Source organism: Mizuhopecten yessoensis, unplaced genomic scaffold, assembly GCF_002113885.1.
Source record: "Mizuhopecten yessoensis strain PY_sf001 unplaced genomic scaffold, ASM211388v2 scaffold7743, whole genome shotgun sequence".
Lineage (NCBI taxonomy): Eukaryota > Metazoa > Mollusca > Bivalvia > Pectinida > Pectinidae > Mizuhopecten > Mizuhopecten yessoensis.
Genome location: NW_018407200.1, coordinates 240,549 through 264,549, shown reverse-complemented (window position 1 = coordinate 264,549; position 24,001 = coordinate 240,549). Strand labels below are relative to the sequence as shown.

The following is a 24,001-nucleotide window of genomic DNA, read 5'->3' as shown; positions in this document are numbered from 1 at the left end:
CGGTTTCAACAATAAATTTGTGATTGGTAGTTCTAAATTTACAAAATGTAACTCTATCTGTATCACTTAAAATATCTAAGTAATTTTCAAAGTGACAATTGTTTTTGAAAATCCTATAACATGTAGCTATTGGTGAAGTGTGTACATCACTCTGCCATTTCTGTAAATACTGGTCGTGCATTTTTTGTTTAATAATATGCTTTAGCCATGTGGCATTACATTCTGGAGTATACTGGACATTCCATAAGTAACTCATACCACATTCATTTAAAATACGCTTAATAAAGCTTATATATGGAACCGGTTTATCATCAACATTATGGTGATGACAAAGAAGTGTATACAATATAATATTAATTTTATTTTCTTTAGAATTAGTCAATTGTGACCAATATGCTATTATTCTTGTTTTTACTGTTATTTCAAGTGGGCTAGTATCTAGTTCTCCATATACCATATAATTAAGGGTGATACTTTTTAACCCCAGTAATAATTTACAAAACTTTAAATGTACACGTTCAATTACCTTAAGGTCAGTAAGACCCCAAACTTCACAACCATACAATAGTATGGGTTTTACAATCTTGTCAACTAAATCATATATACAATGAACTGATAAGTTATGTAGTCTACCTTTCTTTATAAAGTCATACATTGCTATAGTAGCCTTTTGGATAAGTATTTTTTCGTTTCATTGAATGAACCAGTACGACTAAATGCCGTACCCAAATAGGTAACATTGTCCACTAACTCTGTCACCTCATTATTAAATAAAAATGCATTTCTATTGTTCATTTGTTTTTTTCCATATTAACCTTTAATTTCCACTGTTTACAGTATTCACTGAATACATTTAATTGTAGTTGCAAGTCAACTGGGCAGTCTGAGAAAAGAAGTGTATCATCAGCATAGAGCAAAATAAAAAGCTTTATGTATACATGTAGATCATTTTCTAATATAGTACTAAGGTTTGTCAAACCCTGAACGTTATTTTGGACCATAAACTCTTCGAGATCGTTCAAGTACAGACTAAATAAAAAGGGAGATAGGTTTTCTCCTGGTCTCAAACCATTTTCACATGGAAAATAACCAGAACATTCACCATTAAAAGATATATTTGACCCGTGATTTGACTTAATGCCTTGATACATGTTAAAAATAATTGTTAACATTTTACCATTAATTCCACTCATTAACATCTTGTTCCACAAGCCATTGCGCCATACTTTATCGAAGGCTTTTTCAAAGTCAAAAATTACACAATATAATTTACTTTTAATCATTTTAGTCAAATTTATCAAAGAGTAAAGTACAAAAATGTACAAAAGTACAAAAGCTGACATCCTCTGAGTATTTCTGTAGCCTTTCATTTAATATACTAGTGAACAACTTCCCTAAATAACAGTATCACTTTGAGATACAAATCAGTCATTTTCGTAACAGAATGTTTGATATATTCATTCATAATATTGTCATCGTTATTTTTCAACGACCTAATAGCTCTTTTATACTCATCCTTTGTTATATCACAGTTTAAAAACTCATTAATGGGATTAACAATATCCACAGGTACTTCAGTACCATTTTCATCATCATCATCACATGCATTAAGGTCTTTGTAAAAAAAATAAGAAATAAGTTCATAGGTATTATTCCTTTCGGTTTTCTTTCTCCGCCAGATTTCAATAGCTTCCAATAATCCCTTAGATTTTTACTTTTCATTACCTTCAATTTTTTCCTGATATCATATCTGAACGTTTTAATACTTTTATCCATTATATTTTTATAAGCTTTTTCAGATTCTTTATATTTATTGTAAAAATACTCGTTTCTATGCCGTCTATACTGCCCTTTACATTGGCGGTATTTTTTCTAGCATTTCGACAATTAAAATCAAACCAAGGTTTCTTGGGAGCGACTGACTTCTCACGCTTACTTACAGTATAGGGTTTTGTGCCAAGTGTTTTTTTTAGCAGCATGTAACAAAATATTACTACAATTATCAACAAGTTCGTCAACATTCAATTCATATGGATCTGTACAATTGTCAATCGTATCAGTAATATCTTTTACTAAATCATCATCAATATTATTAATGTAATCACGCGTTTTCTCTGTTTTCCATTGGTTAATTCTTTCTCCAGATTCTGGGGTTTGGTTATTTGTTACACAGGTATTATTGTAGAGTTAATGAAATTGGACAATGTACATCAGATAATAAGGAATTAAAGTCTAAACTATCAAATTCATGTACATTTTTTACAAGTCTAGATGAACATAATACATAATCAACCACACTCGCGTTTTTACACGTAAGCTCACCAATCCTTTTGTCACGGCCAATTCGACCGTTACAAATATAAAGGTCATTATACTTCCAAAAATCTAGGAGTCGGTTACCGGAAGTATTCTTTTTATCATCAAAACTTGATCTATATTTTGGGAAAGTAAATTCATTAAAAACACTAGTATTCTGTGCATCATTAAGAATTTCAGCTGTAAAGTCATCATTGTTTTTCTATTTCATGTACGTCTATAAAATCATTTGCATTTGATGTTCGTGAATTAAAATCACCTAAAAGACATACATAATTACAATTGATTGAGAAATGTAGGTACAAGAACAGACTATAATGACACCTCTATGTAATAGGGTCGATTTTAATACCGCGTTAGTTCTGCTGTTTCGGTATAAATAGAGTTGCGCGAAACCGCACCTTGGCGTCGTAGACAAGAAGCCACTAATGTTTTAACCATACTCATGGACAAGTGCCATAAGCAGAATGGAGCTCGGTTTTTACAGAGTGCAGATTTGTTTATGCCTTGGTTTTTGGCTTTTAGGTGCCTTTCACTTAGGGAAAAGGAGCTTCATAGGAGGAATTTCCGTCTTGGTATTCTGAAATGTGCTGAGGATAAGGTAATCCACGTGAAACCTAATACTCAAGTGAAGGTGAAGACTTACTTGGATAGAAAATTACCTTATCAGCCAACTTGTGCAATAGTCCAGCCAGCCGAAGACTGCATTACATCAGAAGGTCTAGACATTACTCCTGGATTGATTTCTTACCACTACAACGGTGATCGGAATGTTGATGTGGAGCTTACTAACACCACCAGCAGGTGCATATCCGTGTCACCCAGAGCTTTACTTTGTGAAGTTACACCAGTCACCATCCTAGACAAGGAAAATCATATGGATGAAGTAGAGGAAATAGAGAACTTGATGGAGAAGATTGAGATTGATGAAGACTTTCTCTCATCTACTGAAGTTGGGAAGGGGAGACAACTCATCATGTCTTTTCAGGATATCTTCTCCAAGAATGACAAGGATATTGGTTTTTCCAATGCAGTGAGACATAGGATAGATATGCATGACACGACTCCTATCAAGCAGAGACACAGGAGACTTCCACCATCCATGTATGAGGAGGTAAAGAACCATCTTCATACTCTTCTTGACATAGGAATCATTCGTCCATCACATAGCCCGTGGTCTTCGCCAGTCGTTTTAGCCAGGAAGAAGAATGGCGAGTTACGCATGTGTGTTGACTTCCGGGAGATAAACAAGAGGACCATACGTGATTCCTATGCTCTACCCAGAATTGAGGACATCCTAGAGTGTTTGTCTGGAGCAAAATATTTCACGGTCCTTGATATGAAGTCAGGCTATCACCAGATAGAGGTTGATGACTGTCATAAGGAACGTACAGCTTTTACAGTTGGGCCCCTAGGATTTTATGAATATACAAGGATGCCATTCGGACTGTCCAACGCTCCTGCAACGTACCAGCGGTTGATGGAGGAATGCCTAGGGGACCTCCACCTTAGTATCTGCTTAATATATTTGGACGATCTGATTATCTTTTCAGATTCCTTTGAGGAACATCTTCGTAGGCTGGAAAAGGTACTTCAGAGATTAAGAGAATGCGGATTGAAGTTGTCTCCGAAGAAATGTAAGTTTTTCCAAAGGAGAGCTGTTTACCTTGGACATATGATTTCTGAGGAGGGAATTTCACCTGACCCCAGTAAGATCGAGAAGGTTCTTAACTGGCCAGAGCCCACGACTCCAGAGGAGGTACGTGCCTTTTTGGGCTTCGCTGGATATTACAGGAAGTTCATCAAAGACTTCGCCAAAATTGCTAAGCCGTTGAATGAGCTCTTACCTGCATGTGCAAAGGTTGGAGGGCGTAAGAAAACCAAGAAGAAATCTGATTTCAACTGGAATTGGGGCCAAGCTGAGACGCAAGCCTTTGAGAAACTTAAGGAGTGTTTGTCAACACCGCCAGTACTTGGTTATGCGCAGCCCAACCAACCCTTTGAGCTTCACACTGACGCATGTGGACAGGGATTAGGAGCAGTCCTGTACCAGCGTCAGGATGACAGTCTACGGGTAATAAGTTTTGCTAGTAGAGGACTCTCCAAGTCGGAGAGGAACTACCCTGCCCATAAATTAGAGTTCTTGGCATTGAAATGGGCTGTAACGGAAAAATTCAACGATTATCTGTATGGACAACGATTCACGGTTTTTACGGATAACAATCCTTTAACATACGTCTTGACATCAGCAAAGTTAGATGCCACCGGACACAGATGGGTTTCTGCTTTAGCTGCTTTTGATTTTGATATTCATTATCGTCCAGGCAAAATGAACACTGATGCAGACGCACTATCCAGACTTCCAATTACAATGGATTCGGTACATGCAGTTAACCAGTCCATCACCAATCCAAGGTCATATGTGGAAAGTCTGTGCTCTCCTGCACAGGTTGTTGATGTGCTGAACGATCCCAGTGTTGGTGAATTGGAGAGGATGACATCACAGGATTGGAGAAGAGCCCAACGTCATGATGTATTGCTACGACCATGGATGCAGTTGGTATCCAAGTACAGGCAGCCTAATCGTCGTGATTTTCCTACAACCAGAGAAAATTCTCAGATGTTCAAGATCGTTAATAGCTTGACGATGCGTCGTGGAGTTCTTTTTAAGGAAGTCAACAGAGATGGTGTTTATCACTACCAGTTAGTTTTGCCCTCTGCCTATATCAAGAAAGCCTTGAAAGGACTTCATGATGACATTGGACATCCTGGAAGGGACAGAGTGTTATCTCTTCTTCGCGACAGATTTTACTGGCCTAACATGACGAAGGATGTAGAGGAATGGATAAGTGAATGCCCACGTTGTATCAGAGCAAAAACTTCCAGAAATGAGCGCGCGCCTTTAGTTGGAATCCATACTTCTCATCCACTTGAGTTAGTGTGCATGGATTTTCTTTCTTTGGAGCAGTGTAAAGGAGGATTTGCTAATGTGCTTGTTGTCACAGATCACTTCACCAAATATGCTCAGGCGTTCCCAACTCGTGATCAAACTGCAAAGACAACAGCTACGACATTGTACAACAATTTCATTGTCCATTATGGCTTACCAAGAAGGCTTCATTCCGATCAAGGCCCAAACTTTGAGAGCGAAGTTTTAGCTGAACTGTGTGACCTACTTGGGATGGAGAAGTCTCATACCACCCCATACCATCCTATTGGAAATGGAATCACAGAGCGATTTAACCGTACTCTCATTACCATGCTCCGAACTTTGAAACCAGAGGAAAAGAAAGATTGGAAGGCATATATTCCCTCCCTAGTGCATGCTTATAATTGCACCCGTCATGAGTCCACTAAAGTTTCACCATTTTACCTAATGTTTGGTAGGGAGCCTCGTCTACCATTGGACATTGTGTTTGGTTTAGGTGGGCTCATTAAGGAAGAACAGACTCTCTCCGACTACACAAAGGACCTTAGAGATCGACTAACCTTTAGCTACGACTTGGCATCGGAGATGCTGTCGAAAGCTAAGAGGCGTCAGAAGGCGCATTATGACCTCAAGGTCAGAGGAGTACCTGTCAAGGTTGGGGATCGAGTTTTAGTAAAGAAGTTAGCCTTTGATGGAAAGCACAAGCTGGAGGATCTTTGGGAAGAAAATGTCTATACTGTGGTTAAACAGCCTAACCCTACTATTCCAGTATTTGTAGTGGAACCAGAAGTAACAGAAGGAAGGACAAGAACCTTACACCGGAACAACTTATTGCCCATAGGATACATTCCACGTGGCTCGATGCACCTGGATGATCCAGATAGTAAGGTTCAGCCTTCCACGGACAATCCAGACTTAACCCTTGCAGATTCAATTGACTCTGACAACGAAGATTTAGATGTCTTATTGGTGCCTTGTACAGCTGGCAGTTTGGAGTCAGAATGTGAAGAAGGCGATACGGCAACACAGGAACCAGATGACGATCTTGGCTCTCCAGTGCTTGCCTCTGGTCCGCCTGGTGACGACCAGTTCTCTGCTGAGGAGGGAGGACCAGTAGATGATGCCAATAATGAAGATGTTCCGAAGTCAGTAGTTGCATCTACTGGTGATCATGGTCAGGACACAGTTGTCATCTCAACTGACGATGTCTTGGACAATGGAGATTCTCTTAGAGATGAGGAGCATGTTGCGTCAGAGCGTCCCGTACCAGTACCTATCCCCAGAAGATCAACACGAGTGTCAAGACCACCGCAATGGCAATCGTCTGGGGAATTTTTGATGGGAGGAGTTAAGAGTACACACGCAAATGTGGATCCGTGGAAACTTAAAGCGGGATTACTTGAAAGTTTAGCAAGGCAAGGTGTGTTTTCTGGAATTCCCCCTGAGGCTACTACTACTGTCATCAAAACCATTTGCAACATGTAAAGTAGGCATCTGTGCTTATCTGGGTATTGATGTCTAGCTGTAGCAAATTGTCATGTTTTTATTTATTACTTGCGACTTGTGGTTCTTATACAATGTATTTGAGTATATTTGTCGCGAGTTATCGACTTTAATCTATTTCAACTGTGAACATTCAGTTATTGTTTCAGTAATATGTTTGATATATGATATATATAACTTGAGAGGCCATGTGTCCTCACAAATGTACATAATAATGTCAGCATTATGTTGTAAAGATGATCTCTTTGACGTTCATTATACCTGTATCATTTGAGACATTCACCCATGAAGACACATTTGAACCCTTCCAATTCAAAGGTTGGAATAGTTCATTATGGAACTTCAGTGGTCAATTAGTAAAGTGACGAGGACGTCCCTTTTCTTAGCAGGGGAAGGATGTAATAGGGTCGATTTTAATACCGCGTTAGTTCTGCTGTTTCGGTATAAATAGAGTTGCGCGAAACCGCACCTTGGCGTCGTAGACAAGAAGCCACTAATGTTATATATACCTGTGTATGTATGTCCAATTTACCTGTGTGACGTCATTGATTTATGTGTTCATGTATTGTGTCGTTTTGGTTCACGTGGTTGTGGTCAGTTTTGTTCGTGTTTGGCGGGAGTTAAATAGAGGCAGCCATTGCCGACAGGCGGACAGATGACAGTGTCGTTTTGATACAGATTTTAGCTGATACATTGTCCTGGTAATCCAGACGAAATTCTTACTAAGACCCTTGACCCATTGTCAGGGGTCTTTTCTGTATCATTAAATAAAAGACCGGAACCTGAAAGTGTATTTTCCCTCGTTTTTACATCTATTGTTTTCCAGTGTTTATATAATTCCTTTGATAAAAAAAAAGTGGGAGAAAGGAGAACAAACCGTCTGTTGTATGAGAAACTTCTTGCTAACAAATAGATTATTAGACATTCGAAATTCGGACTAAACGTAATTCCTTTTTGATATGTGTTGGCTAGAGTTATGCGTTTTTTAAGTGAATCCATAAATCTGAAAATGTAGTATTTGTATTCTGAAAACGGTTGCTGATCGGTATGTTTTTAATAATGGCCGCCATTAAAGGATTTTGGCAACGATTTTTCATAATATTATATTGTACGGTCATTTGATGCAATAATACGTGTAGTGACTCCCTCGGTACTCAGATGATAGATAGACAGGCCAGGTGACACTCCATCTGTTATGCATATTTTGAACTCGGTACGAGGTCACGTGATGTGTCACGTCACAGTGGCACGACTTTTCTGATGTCCTGTTCATTACATGAACCCATTCTAACACATGTCATATCTATATATGAATATTAATTAAAAGAGTTAACTCCTTCAATAGGTACATCTGTATGTAACCATTTTTCACATGGCTTAACAATATTACCTTTCCTGAAGACAACGATTGTTTTTGTCTTTGTATAATTTAGTTTTAAATTCCATTTATCAGTATAATTACTTAGATTAACCAATGACGTATAATACATTAAACGTATTATACGTCTCTGGATTAACTAAGCATTACTTGTACTTACTTATAAAGTGTCCTTGCAGGATGACAAATGGGAAGAACGTATGGTAACAATTGTAAAAAAACATCACAATACTTTTCAAAAATTTGAACCCATCCATCTAAATTTTCTCCTACAGTTTTTAATATTGAAATTTGTTCAGGGGTTAGGGTTCTGCTCAAGTGCAAACAACGTATATCTTTTGAATTACAAAATATTGTAATCGAACGCGCCTAAAATTATCTTCATCTCCTTCGTTTGTCTTAAAATAAGTTAACTAAAAGAAAAGAAAAAGAAGAAAAACTCACATGAAGTCATTTCTAAATTAAATTAAACATTTTAATTGTATAATAGGCGTTAATTATTTTATAGTAAAACTTAAATATTCGCTGCGGTCAACAGGCGGGCCTTTAGACACTACTTCCGGTAAAACCCGGCTGGCGAAGCTGAGTGATTGAGATCTGCAAGAGTTCTAAAAAACACAGGATGGAAAGCGAGCCGCCTATTGAAACAGTCTTACAAGCCTTACAGGCTCTTTACAACAATCCAGACAAAGCTGGAAAGGAGCAGGCATCAGTATGGCTCGGAGAACTTCAACGATCGGTAGGTTTGTTTCTTTGATAGAGCTATCATCTGGATCACGAGGATTTTTTTTCCACTGTGGAGTATTGTTTATCAAAGTAAATTGTTTCGAAAGCTGGTCAGTTTGGTGAGTGATACGTCTTCCTGTCAAATGTCGATAATGTGTATATAATACATATTAAAAACTCTCTTACTGAATCAGGCAACTTACAGGAATGGAATGATATTATATGGACATGTAAAACTCGCAAATTCTAGCATGCTCCTCTTGTGTGCGGTACAACAGATCCCACGTAAGCGAGACAGGTTGAACATTTTAAAACGACTGCATCATTAGAATCAATGATATGTGACTCTTGAAAATTTTATCTCATGTTAATGGTCAGCTACATATACTGCAAGAAATATAAAATAAAGTCAACTAAGCTACAACTTATGTTATTTTAACGGTTGGACTGTGGCAAATATTTTACTCATATTATAATTTTCGACCTCCATTTTCATGTACATAGCGCCACAGTTCCGGGATATTTCACACTCCGGCACCGGAGTCTTTCCCGTAAACGGAAGAAGAAGTATGCAACATACGAAAACAAAATTTATATATACACAGTTTCAGTATGATATGAGGATATAGAGTTACATTACACTGAATTTACTTTTATGATCAATAATATACTTTGTTTGTTTCTGCACTGATCAGTAAGCCTCTTCAAACTGTATCACTCAACATAATTATAAGAACATTTATTCAGGTAAAAGGCAGACATTACATGTTTGTCACATTTTGCAATTGAACATAAATATATATGTTATCACAGATGTTAATTATAAGTAAGAACTTGTAATAGAACTTGTAGTCAGTCAGTGTTAAAAACATGGATTTTATTCGATTAATTTAGGCCTTTACCTTTACCACAGTGTGGCTTAATTTCACTGGGGTCCCTTAGATCTAAATAAATAAATCAATTCACAAAACAGTAACATAACTATATAATAGAAATTGATATTTTGATAATACTTTAGGACACAACCACTTGTTAAAAGTAAAAAACAAAACATAAAATATTACAAAAAAATTGCCTACTTCGGCTCATATTTGATTTGATATATATATATTCTGATGCAGGTGATCGGGAATCTCTACACCTAACAAGCTCTCATTCATGCCAGCCATATACAAGATATCTTATGAAACTTAACATAATATTTCACATACTTGTGTAATGACCAAAATCAATAAATTAATGCTGGTAGTAATTATAATTGAATGATCAGTGTATATTCTAGTCTTGAATAAAAAAAACTACTTCACCATATAATTAATTTCCAGTATTTTGATACCTTTATCATGATAGCTTTAGAAAAAATGCAACAACATTGGTATGAACCTGTCATCATGTCTTAAGGAAAATACAATTTGTCATTCTTCTTCAAGTCACCTTCACTATGCTCCACATACAGAAATTTGGATAATGATTTTTTTACAAAATATATGGGACATTTTTTCTCATGATATCTCCAGATTTGTTTCAGTTGTACTTAGTATGGCATCAGTATTAAAAGAAATAATAAATCATTAATTTGTTATGTCTTTTTTAAGTACATTGACAATTTCTTTGTATATATACATAGGCCTGAAGATTAAGACCACCTGTGGCTAAGTACTATTGTATAAAAATTCTATTAGAGTTAGGAAGCAACCATGTTTAAAGGTTTGTAAATTGTATGATAATTCCAGATACCCTGGTAATTTGTTTTTAGATATTTTTTCAAATTTAATAGTATACAGTCATTATTACTATATGCTCAACGTTAACAATGTGAGATTTGTGCAGTGAACACTACTTCCTGGACAAAAATGCTGCGAGAAGTTTTGATGCACATTACCCTTCATTTTAGAAATGGAATGAGGGAGATCTCCTTCATTGGAGGTTTGAGAGATTGACACCTATGCATGTATTGGGTTTCTGAAGTATATTGGACACACTATTTTTGACATGGTTACAGGTATGTGCTTGGCAGATATCGGACCAGTTACTGCGACAGCAACACACACTTGAGTCCTGCTACTTTGCTGCACAGACCATGAGGACCAAAGTAAGTTACAGTACGGTAGTTAGACTTTGTATAACTATAAGCTCTGTCATGTTTGGTCATAGAAGATAACACTGAAGTTGTAGGGATGGACCATTGGTTTAAAATCAAATTTGATAATCAGTTTGTAATCGGAAGTAGTAAGGAAATGTTTATAATTATGTTGTAGGTTGCTGGTATTGTTATGTAGAACTTTCTGTTTTGTATGTACCATGTATTGGTAACTATACAAAAGGTGAGTTACAGTAAAGTTACAGTGTAATATGTGGAGATAAATTTGAATATTACAATACATTATAACAATAAAAGAGGTTTTAAATTTACTTATTGCAAAAATCTTTTAAAGTTGCACCACATCATAAAATGTTCCACAGCAAGTTTAAGTGTGTGGATACACACTAGCTTGTAGACTCGAGTTACGTAGATGTATTTATCAAAAGAATAATGGTTCAGCACATTGCTTGCACTCTATACTAATGTCTGTTCCTGACCTTATTAGCTTGTTATATTTAAGCTGGTGTACCCCATCCCAGAAATAGTTCTATTTTATTATGTAATATACTCAGCATTGTGCCACCTCTTTGATACTCTTGTTGAATGACAGTTTAATGATCCGTTATGTAATTTGTGCTACATGTCACTATATCACTTTCAGATACAGTATTCTTTCCATGAGCTGCCTACTGATTCCCATGCTGTAAGTACCACCTCTCAGTGTAGTAGAAGATTACAAACTCTTTTTGTGTCGCCTGCGTAAAGCTGGTGACACATAGGTATTGCTTTGTCGGCAGTGTCCGAACAGAGGTTTTCGTGCGATAACTTGAGTTTCCTTGGGCCGATCAAACTCAAACTTCATGCAGTGCTTCCTTACCAAAACTGCTTGCTTTGGATTGCTTTTCAGGTCTGAAGGTCAAAGGTTAAGGTCACTGTTACTATAAATAGAAAATCTGTTTTTGTGCGATAACTTGAGTTTCCTTGGGCCCGATCAAACTCAAACTTCATGCAGTGCTTCCTTACCAAAACTGCTTGCTTTGGATTGCTTTTCAGGTCTGAAGGTCAAAGGTTAAGGTCACTGTTACTATAAATAGAATATCTGTTTTTGTGCGATAACTTGAGTTTCCTTGGGCCCGATCAAACTCAAACTTCATGCAGTGCTTCCTTACCAAAAGTGCTTGCTTGGGATTGCTTTTCAGGTCCAAGGGTCAAGGTCACTGTTACTATAAATAGAAACTTCACTAAAACTGTATACTGGAAGGCTTCGATCTACCAGTTGACTCACCGTGTATACCTCTGAAATGCCGTCTAACTCCAAATGTTATTGACAATACTAGCTGTTTAACATCATAATCCACAAGTTTATTCATTTATTTATGGGAAACCATCCGACAAATCATACAAATTAAACTTGGAATTGAGACAATGAGTATCCATAGTTCCTTAAAACTCAGAGTATTCTTCCCAGAATAACAGATTATATAACAAAATGATGCCATCCAAAAACACAATCTATGATTATTGCTTACTTTTAACATTTTTTCTTGAAATGAAAAGTGTGTCTATTTCTTCGGAATCTCCCAGCTACCTGCGCAGGCGACACATCCACTTCCGTGGAATTCTTGTGTTTTTCTATACATGGCATTTTCAAATAGGCAACCAGACTATATCAGTATATGTTATACACCTACTTCATTTTTCAAATATCAATCTTCTGATTTGAACTATGTTGCATTTTTAGCTCACCTGCCCGCGGCGTCTGTCCGACTTTCATTTAAACGACTTCTTCTGAAGAACCAGAAGGCATAGAATCTTTATATTTGGCAGGTGGCTTCCTGGGATAGAGCCTGACAAAGTTTGAAAACGAAAATGATATGTCTAATTCTTAAAACAACTTCTTCTGAAGAACTGAAAGTTATAGAACCTAAATATTTGGCTGTAGACTTCCTGGGAAAGAATTGAACAAAGTTTGAGAATGAAAATGACCTTGACCTACTTTTAAGGTCACATGAGGCAGATATATCAAACACTTCAAACGACTTCTTCTGAAGAACTGGAAGGTATAGAACCTTTATATTTGGCTTGTAGCTTCCTGGGAAAGACCCGAACAAAGTTTGAGAATGAAAATGACCTTGACCTACTTTCAAGGTCACAGGAGTCATATGTCTAACTCTTAGAACAACTTCTTCTGAAGAACTGGAAGGTATATAACCTTAATATTTGGCTGGTTATTTCCTGGGAAAGAGCCAAACAAAGTTCGCGAATGAAAATGACCTTGACCTACTTTCAAGGTCACAGGAGTCAGATATGTCGAACGCTTAGAGCAACTTCTTCTGAAGAACTGAAAGGTAAAGACTCTTTATATTTGGCTGGTGGCTTCCTGGGAGAGAGCAGGACAAAGTTTAAAAACGAAAAAGACCTTGACTTACTTTCAAGGTCACAGGAGTCAGATATGTCTAATACTTAAAACAACTTTGTTATGAAGAACTGAAAGTTATAGAACCTAAATATTTGGCTGGTGACTTCCTGGGAAAGAGTCCAACAAAGTTTGAGAATTAAAATGACATTGACCTACTTTCAAGGTCACAGGAGTCAGATATGTCTAAGGCTAAGAACAACTTCTTCTAAAGAACTGGAAGGTATAGAACCTTAATATTTGGCTGGTTATTCCCTGGGAAAGAGCCAAACAAAGTTTGCAAATGAAAATGACCTTGACTTACTTTCAAGGTCACAGAGTTCAAATATGTCAAACGGTTCAAACTACTTGTGATGAAGAATTAAAAGGCATAAATTCATAATATTTGGCTGGTGACTTCCTGGGATAGAGCTCACCAAAGTTTGCGAATCAAAATTACCTCAACCTACTTTAGAGGTCACAGAGGTCAACAACATTTTAAAGGATTTGTTCTTAAGAACTAAAAGAAATGGATTCATTAGATTTGGCTAGTAGCTTTTTGGAATAGAGCTAACCAATTTGAGAAGAAAAATGACATTGACCTACTTACAAGGTCACAGGAAAAAATATGTCAAGCAACTTCTGAAGAAGAATCAAAAAGCATAGAATCTTATAATAATATTTTGCTGGTAGTTTCAACAGATGGAGCCAACAAAGTTTGCAAGGGAATTAAATTTAGTGCAATATAATATTTAATGAGAATATTTTGCTATGACTGCTTAAAGATTCAGGTGATCAATACAGGCCCTCTTGGGCCTCTTGTTATTTTTGTTTCTTAAAAGTCTTTAATTTCCAGTACTATTCTTGCTCAAAAGCAAAGATGTGTGAGCTTTTGCCATAGTACAACATGCAATATCAGTCAGCATTTTCTCTGTACAGTAGTGTTTTACATTTAGTTTATTTCCCAAGACCAAGATCCTTTCACCATTACAACACAGAGACCCATTTACCTCTGTGATGTGATTTGATGGAAATTCATCATTTTACAAACTAGTTAAATATTACTACATTGTAAATGATTTATAATAATGTCATGTGTTCCTGAAACATTATAATTATTAGTTTGTGTCTTCACTACAAGTGGTGATTCTTAAATTCCAATTCTCTACCCACTTCTGTAGGTCAAGGTCACTGGCATATTGGCGTGGTTTCTTAGCATCTTATATTAAAGCAATTCTTTATTCCACAATAGTTTTTGAAAGATTCCCTACTGGAGCATGCTGGGAAGATTTCTGGGGACACACAGGCAATTATTGTGACACAGGTAAGTTCAACACTCACAAAATATGTATGCAGACACATTGTCACACATATATGTCACACTTTTTATTGTTAAGCATACACCCACATCACATTCTAACCCATGTGAGGTTTCCTACGTTCATACTGCATATGGGTTCTCTACACAGATACCCCATCATTATCACACTAGTCCACATTGCATACAGGTTGGAAGATTATGTTTAAAGATCATGAATTTATTATTGTACAATTTTACCATTCCAATCTCCAAGCTGATGTTGATTTATTTGTCTGTCCTACAGCTCAGTCTCGCCCTAGCTGACCTAGCACTACTGATGGCTTCCTGGAAGGATGCCACACTAGAGCTTGTACAACGGTAGGACTAAAGGGAAGGAGTTCACCATCTGTGGCTACCTTGGGGGCTATATTAGACTGGAACAATATCATGGAAAGGAAGTGTGGAATATTTCAAGACTGATATTGAGGGGAACATATAATGCAGGCATTCAAAATTTTCAGTTCTGAGGTATTTCAGCTGTTGGTAATTTTGACATAACCTTGAAGATGACATGTTGATATTGCGGACAATTTTAGCTCACCTGGCCCGGAGGGCCAAGTGAGCTTATGGCATGGTGCATCGTCCGTCCGGCGTCAACTTTTTACTTTAAACAACTTCTTCTCAGTAACCAATAGGCCTGAATAATCAAGAGGCCTAGTGTGATGATATTTGGTCAGTTTCATGCTGAAATGAAGGGCTACCAAGTTTGTTCAAATAAATGACCTTGATTTATATTCAAGGTCCTTGGGGTCAAATATGTTTAAAACCTTCAAACAACTTCTTCTGAATAACCGAGAGGCCTAGGGTGATGATATTTTTACCAGTAACATGCTGGTATGAAGGGCTACTAATATAAGTTTTCTCAAATAAATGACCCTGACTTATATTCAAGGTCAAAGGGGTCAAATATGTTTAAAACCTTTAAACAACTTCTGAATAACCAAGGGGCCTAGTGTGATGATATTTGGCCAGTTACATGCTGAAATGAAGGGCTACCAAGTTTGTTCAAATAAATGACCTTGATTTATATTCAAGGTCACTGGGGTCAAATATGTTTAAAACCTTTAAACAACTTCTTCTGAATAACCGAGCAGCCTAGGGTGATGATATTTGGCCAGTAACATGCTGGGGTGAAGGGCTACCAAGTTTGTTCAAATGAATGACGTTTGCCCATTTTTTTTTAATTACTTTAAACTTAAGTCAATACGCTGATATTTTGCCTGTAGCTTTATTTTAGTCTTCTTTTAAGGTTACAATTGTGAGATTAATACCAGGTGAGCGATGCAGGCCCATCGTGCCTCTCATTAAATTTGTTTGGGTTATTTTTGTAGGTTCGGCACTAATGTACACCAGCTACCATTTCTGTTGGAGGTGTTGACTGTTCTACCTGAGGAGGTAAGTGTCTGTTACCAGTGATCTGCAGATATGGTGTTATTGTGGAATAGACATTTTGATGTTTTTACTAGGTGATATTTTGATCATGATGTTAATTCATCAATTAATGATGTCATCTTTATATGATAGTACCTTATAGGACAGTCTCTTTGAAGCTGAACTTTCTACACAGGTGAATAGCCGGTCACTGCGCCTGGGATCTAACAGAAGGAGTGAGGTAATGGAGGATCTAACCAAGGCCTCTTCTGTTGTACTACAGTTACTGGTAGGTACACAGATCAGCAGATATCTAAATGTCAAACTCATATACACTTATAAAAACGCTCCAATCAATGGTTCAGTGTTTATAAAATGTGTTAGACCATGGATGTCTTACTAGACACGAGTCTGCAAGGTTATGCAAAGAAAATTTGTAAAATCTTCTGCAATTTTATAATAAACAGCAGTAAAATTCTGTATTCTCCATGACATCATCACCAATGTAGGCACATGGTAAGACATTTCCCACCTGATTTGTTGCTACGCTTTCTTAAAAAAACACACACAAAAATTCATACCAAGTTCTTTTATTGGTTTCAATATCAGCCCATCTAAATAAAATGTATTCGTCATTTTCAGGGCATCAGCAAGAGTAGTAGATTTGATATGTGCTACTTTGTAATGGTATGTTTATACAGCACTATAGGTAATGATTGAGGCCTATGGTTTGTGTGTTGTAGACAGCATGTCTTGAGACTTGTGCGAATGACCCCCGAGCACAGGCCAAAGTGTTTCGCTGCATGGGCAGCTGGTTTGCCCTTGGAGTTGTGCAGGATGACTGCATCACACACAATAAACTTCTGATGGCTCCCTTCCAGGTGCTGGTGAGTTACCTTTGTTTACTGCGTATATTACACGTGATGCATAATATCTTATAATGTAAGATTCCAATAAGATCTGTGGGTTTTCATGCTGACAATCTCTCCTCAATGTTTTTTTATTGCTTCATCTCGCTTGCCCAAATGAAAAAAACTTCCTTTTGACTTTGAAGAGCTGTGATTACATCATTCGAACCTCACTTCCGGGGGTTCTGAATGCTATGACAATTCAACAAAGGTATCGTGATAGACGCTCTTTGTTTATCCTGTTATTTAATGCTTGTTTCTTTTGATATTAAAGTTATTAACCATCAATTATATCAATTTTTGGCTATCTTATGTCTTGGTGGGCAATGCTAGTTAACCACAAGCGGACCAGTAATTGAGCGCCATTCACGAGGTGTTTAATATTGAGTCCATGTTGACAGTCATCACATCTCGCCTAGGGTTTATTGTCCGATGCTTACACTGGTTCCATGTCTGAAGGCCGACTATAAACTAGGTGATTTGCCATGATGGGTAGGAATTTTAGTGTCTGTTAGCAGCATTACACATGTACAAGAGACCGCATTTTCGTCAGGGGAAATGGCAGGGACCACTTATGACAGGGGTCAGTGTATAACAGGTGGCTACTAACACAGGGTTGACTGTACACGAAAAAGCTGTTGTACTAAAAAATGTTCATTCTTAGTAAATTATATCCTATAGAATCTGAGATATAATTGACCTTGTATATGTGATATTCTACAGATATATAATTGACCTTGTGTATGTGATATTCTATATATATATAATTGACCTTGTGTAGATGATATCCTGTATATATATAATTGACCTCGTGTATGTGATATCCTGTACATATATATATCATTGACCTTGTGTAGGTGATATCCTGTATATATATAATTGACCTTGTGTAGATGATATCCTGTATATATATAATTGACCTTGTGTATGTGATATCCTGTATATATATAATTGACCTTGTGTATGTGATATTCTATATATACATAATTGACCTTGTCTAGGTGATATCCTGTATATATATATAATTGACCTTGTGTATGTGATATTCTATATATACATAATTGACCTTGTCTAGGTGATATCCTGTATATATATAATTGACCTTGTGTAGGTGATATCCTGTGTATATATATAATTGACCTTGTGTATGTGATAGCCTGTACATATATATATAATTGACCCTGTGTAGGTGATATCCTGTATATATATACAATTGACCTTGTGTATGTGATATCCTGTGTATATATATATAATTGAGTTTGTGTAGGTGATATCCTGTGTATATAATATAATTGCCCTTGTGTAGATGATATTATATATATATAATTGACCTTGTGTAGGCGATATCCTGTGTATATAATATAATTGACCTTGTGTATGTGATATCCTGTGTATATAATATAATTGACCTTGTGTATGTGATAGCCTGTACATATATATATAATTGACCCTGTGTAGGTGATATCCTGTATATATATAATTTACATTTTGTATGTGATATCCTGTGTATATATATATAATTGACTTTGAGTAGGTGATATCCTGTGTATATAATATAATTGACCTTGTGTAGATGATATCCTGTATATATATAAATGACCTTGTGTATGTGATATCCTGTATATATATATAATTGACCTTGTATATGTGATATTCTACAGATATATAATTGACCTTGTGTAGGTGATATTCTATATATATATAATTGGCCTTGTGTAGGTGATATCCTGTGTATATATATAATTGACCTTGTGTAGGGGATATCCTGTATATATATAATTGACCTTTTGTAGGTGATATCCGTATATATATATAATTGACCTTGTGTAGGCGATATCCTGTATATATATAATTGACCTTGTTTAGGTTATATCCTGTATATATATAATTGACCTTGTGTAGATGATATCCTGTATATATATAAATGACCTTGTGTATGTGATATCCTGTGTATATAATATAATTGACCTTGTGTAGATGATATCATATATATATATAATTGACCTTGTGTAGGAGATATCCTGTGTATATAATATAATTGACTTTGTGTAGATGATATTATATATATATATAATTGCCATTGTGTAGGTGATATCCTGTATATATATATAATTGTCCTTGTGTAGGTGATATCCTGTATATATATAATTGACCTTGTGTAGTTGATATCCTGTGTATATATATATAATTGACTTTGTGTAGGTGATATCCTGTGTATATAATATAATTGACCTTGTGTAGATGATATTATATATATATATAATTGTCTTTGTGTATGTGATATTCTATATATATATAATTGACCTTGTGTAGGTGATATCCTGTATATATATATAATTGACCTTGTGTAGGTGATATCCTGTATATATATATAATTTACCTTGTGTAGGTGATATCCTGTATATATATAATTGACCTTGTGTAGGTGATATACTGTATATATATAATTGACCTTGTGTAGGTGATATCCTGTATATATATATAATTGACCTTGTGTAGGTGATATCCTGTGTATATAATATGATTGACCTTGTGTAGATGATATTATATATATATATAATTGACTTTGTGTATGTGATATTCTATATATATATAATTGACCTTGTGTAGGTGATATACTGTATATATATAATTGACCTTGTGTAGGAGATATCCTGTATATATTTAATTGACCTTGTGTAGGTGATATCCTGTATATATTTAATTGACCTTGTGTAGGTGATATCCTGTATGTATATAATTGAGCTTGTGTAGATGATATTATATATATATATAATTGGCCTTGTGTAGGTGATATCCTGTGTATATAATATGATTGTCCTTGTGTAGATGATATTATATATATATATAATTTACCTTGTGTAGGTGATATCCTGTATATATATATATAATTGATCTTGTGTAGGTGATATCCTGTATATATATAATTGACCTTGTGTGGGTGATATCCTGTATATATATATAATTGACCTCGTGTAGGTGATATCCTGTATATATATATAATTGACCTTGTGTAGGGGATATCCTGTATATATATATATAATTGACCTTGTGTATGTGATATCCTGTATATATATATAATTGACCTTGTGTAGGTGATATACTGTATATATATAATTGACCTTGTGTAGGAGATATCCTGTATATATTTAATTGACCTTGTGTAGGTGATATCCTGTATATATATATATAATTGACCTTGTGTAGATGATATATATACATAATTGACCTTGTGTAGGTGATATCCTGTGTATATATATATATTTGACCTTGTGTAGATGGTATTATATATATATATAATTGACCTTGTGTAGGGGATATCCTGTATATATATATATAATTGACCTTGTGTAGGAGATATCCTGTATATATATAATTGACCTTGTGTAGGAGATATCCTGTATATATTTAATTGACCTTGTGTAGGTGATATCCTGTATATATTTAATTGACCTTGTGTAGGTGATATCCTGTATATATTTAATTGACCTTGTGTAGGTGATATCCTGTATATCTATATAATTGACCTTGTGTAGGTGATATACTGTATATATATAATTGGCCTTGTGTAGGTGATATCCTGTATATATATAATTGACCTCGTGTAGGTGATATCCTGTATATATATATAATTGACCTTGTGTAGATGATATATATACATAATTGACCTTGTGTAGGTGATATCCTGTGTATATATATATATTTGACCTTGTGTAGATGGTATTATATATATATATAATTGACCTTGTGTAGGGGATATCCTGTATATATATATATAATTGACCTTGTGTAGATGATATATATACATAATTGACCTTGTGTAGGTGATATCCTGTATATCTATATAATTGACCTTGTGTAGGTGATATACTGTATATATATAATTGACCTTGTGTAGGAGATATCCTGTATATATTTAATTGACCTTGTGTAGGTGATATCCTGTATATATTTAATTGACCTTGTGTAGGTGATATCCTGTATATATATATAATTGACTTTGTGTAGGTGATATCCTGTATATATATATATAATTGATCTTGTGTAGGTGATATCCTGTATATATATAATTGACCTCGTGTAGGTGATATCCTGTATATATATATAATTGACTTTGTGTAGGTGATATCCTGTATATATATATATAATTGACCTTGTGTAGATGATATATATACATAATTGACCTTGTGTAGGTGATATCCTGTGTATATAATATAATTGACCTCGTGTAGATGATATTATATATATATATAATTGACCTTGTGTATGTGATATTCTATATATATATAATTGACCTTGTGTAGGTGATATCCTGTATATATATAATTGGCCTTGTGTAGGTGATATCCTGTGTATATATAATTGACCTTGTGTAGGTGATATTATATATATACATAATTGACCTTGTGTAGGTGATATCCTGTATATATATATAATTGACCTTGTGTAGATGATATATATACATAATTGACCTTGTGTAGGTGATATCCTGTGTATATAATATAATTGACCTTGTGTAGATGATATTATATATATATATAATTGACCTTGTGTAGGTGATATCCTGTATATATATAATTGACCTTGTGTAAGTGATATCCTGTATGTATATAATCGACCTTGTGTAGATGATATTATATATATATATAATTTACCTTGTGTAGGTGATATCCTGTATATATCTATAATTGACCTTGTGTAGATGATATATATACATAATTGATCTTGTGTAGGTGATATCCTGTATATATATATATAATTGAGCTTGTGTAGATGATATTATATATATATATAATTGACCTTGTGTATGTGATATTCTATATATATAATTGACCTTGTGTAGGTGATATCCTGTATATATATAATTGACCTTGTGTAGGTGATATCCTGTATATATATAATTGACCCCTGTGTATGGGATTATCAGCTGCTCACTGACACCTTTTCGCACCCGAAGTTTTGGACATCATTCTTAATTTACCAATTAATAAATTTCTGTGCAACATTCTCAATCAGTTTCAGAGAGTTCCACAGCCCTCGTTGTGGTAGTATGCCTTCTCCTTCATGTATACTGAGTAACTTTTACCCTCATAGATGTTACAACTCTTTGAGATTGAAGCACGGAATTTAAATAGGTCAAGCAGCAAGGACACGAGCAGTCTTAATCATACTATTAATATTATAATAGTGTCAATTGAAGAGTCATATAACTTCACAGAGTTCCACAGCCCTCGTTGTGGCAGTACCAACATCCCTGTGGGTACTGTGAAACTTTTACCTTCGTAGATTTTCCAACTCCATGAAATTTATGCATTACAAGATCCTAGTCCACTGCTGCTTAATTTGTCAATTATTGATTACTGAGACAATCTTCAATCCAAGTAGAGATAGGGATTTTTTAGAATGTATGTATAAAGTGTATGTTGTTGTATATAAACATGTAAATTTAAATGTTGCAAGTTTTTGTAATAGATTCAGAGAAAACAAGTACTGTCGTTTGTGTTATTATTAATGGTATAAATATATTATTGACCTTGTGTAGGTGATATCCTGTATATATATAATTGGTCTGGAAAACTCCATCTTAACTACCTGGCAGATTTTATTGAAACTTCATTTGAATGATCAGTATATTATGTAGCTGTGTACTTGCATTTTGAATTTTGATTTCAACACTTCATGATATAATTATGCCCCTTTGTGCCAAAAACTTGTCTGCAAAACTCATCCTTAATTAACGGGTGGATCCCATTGAAAGTTTGCATAGCTGATCACTATCTGATGTACTTGTGCACTGGCATTTTAATTTCAGATTATAACATTTTTAAGGGAGTATTGGCCCTTTGTGACAGAGTTATGCCCCTTTGTGCTAAAAATTAGTTTCACTTGTTTATTTAGCCTCTACAGGGGCAACAAGCAGCCGGAATGCAGGGGATATTAGTTAGCCCATAAGCAACAGTTCTAGTTGACCCTGTGTAGGTAATATCCGGTATTTATATATAATTGACCATGAATAATTTATATTTAAAGATATATGATTCACTTTGAGTAGGAGTCCTGTAGATGTGTAATTGACCCTGATAAAGGGTCCTATAGATACGTGTTTGACCAGAAATAGTTCATATCTTATAACATATATTAAAATTGTATTTTAAGCATGTATGTCAAAACTAGATAATTTTGTATGGATCATTCCTATGCATACACTACACTATATATTAACAACTTGTAGGTGGTGCAAGACTGTCCATCTGTTTTACATGAGGCTGCCACAGACTGCATATGCTCTGCTCTGTATTGTGCAGATGTAAGTACCGCCAACCATCAGCAAACAAGCCAGGTATCTATCTTCTTTAATACAAGTCTCAGACCTAAAACAACAACAATAATGGCTATACTGTTTCAATGGCATGTGGAGTCAGTGTTGTATTCGTAAGGGCTTCACCTGACTAACGGTTTCATTAAAACCACTTACTTAACCAGGAACAAATGGTGTTTGGCTGAAGTTTGAGAGAGGGTATTGATACAACTAAATTTGTTTGCCTTTATTGACCCACCACTAAGCTGTGTTTGTTTTCTGAAGGACTTACGGAAGCATTTACAGCTGGCAGAAGCCTTGTACCATGGAAGTCTGACATTACAGGAAGCCTACCACATGACTGTCGCCCTAGAGGACACAGACAAGTACGTCTTATATCAAATCAAAAACATGTGTGATCTTTGAAAAAAAAGTCATTAAGAAAATCATCACAGTTTATTAAATCTCCAAACTAAATTGCATTTTAACCAAATATACCAACAGATGGTTCATTGTTTGAACCCCAATTTTGAATGTCTCTGGTACAGGAGAATATAAATATTTGATGTCCTGTGGAAGCTATCCAATATGTGGTGATGTAAAGGATGTCAGATATTCGTGTTCAGTGTCATGTGAGGATGGTGGATATCAGTATATATATATTTGGTATCCTGTACAGAATGTAAGATATCAGTATATATATATTTGGTATCCTGTACAGAATGTAAGATATC

At 35.4% G+C, this 24,001-nt stretch overlaps 1 protein-coding gene across 2 annotated transcripts in view; it reads left to right on the top strand.

The window, feature by feature from the left end:
- The first annotated feature begins 8,694 nt into the window (after nucleotides 1-8,694).
- LOC110454271 (transportin-3-like) overlaps nucleotides 8,695-24,001 on the top strand; it is a 78,275-nt gene continuing 62,968 nt past the window's right edge. Inside the window, exons 1-10 of one of the 2 annotated variants that reach the window (XM_021503700.1) lie at nucleotides 8,695-8,865; nucleotides 10,855-10,944; nucleotides 11,597-11,638; nucleotides 14,583-14,654; nucleotides 14,935-15,008; nucleotides 16,022-16,085; nucleotides 16,258-16,350; nucleotides 16,805-16,948; nucleotides 23,202-23,276; nucleotides 23,553-23,653. In XM_021503700.1, coding sequence (XP_021359375.1) covers nucleotides 8,749-8,865; nucleotides 10,855-10,944; nucleotides 11,597-11,638; nucleotides 14,583-14,654; nucleotides 14,935-15,008; nucleotides 16,022-16,085; nucleotides 16,258-16,350; nucleotides 16,805-16,948; nucleotides 23,202-23,276; nucleotides 23,553-23,653 — 872 coding nt within the window. In that variant the 5' untranslated portion in view covers nucleotides 8,695-8,748. Of the gene's footprint in view, nucleotides 8,866-10,854; nucleotides 10,945-11,596; nucleotides 11,639-14,582; nucleotides 14,655-14,934; nucleotides 15,009-16,021; nucleotides 16,086-16,257; nucleotides 16,351-16,804; nucleotides 16,949-23,201; nucleotides 23,310-23,552; nucleotides 23,654-24,001 lie in introns of both variants that reach the window. The other variant, XM_021503698.1, reaches the window with a different exon arrangement.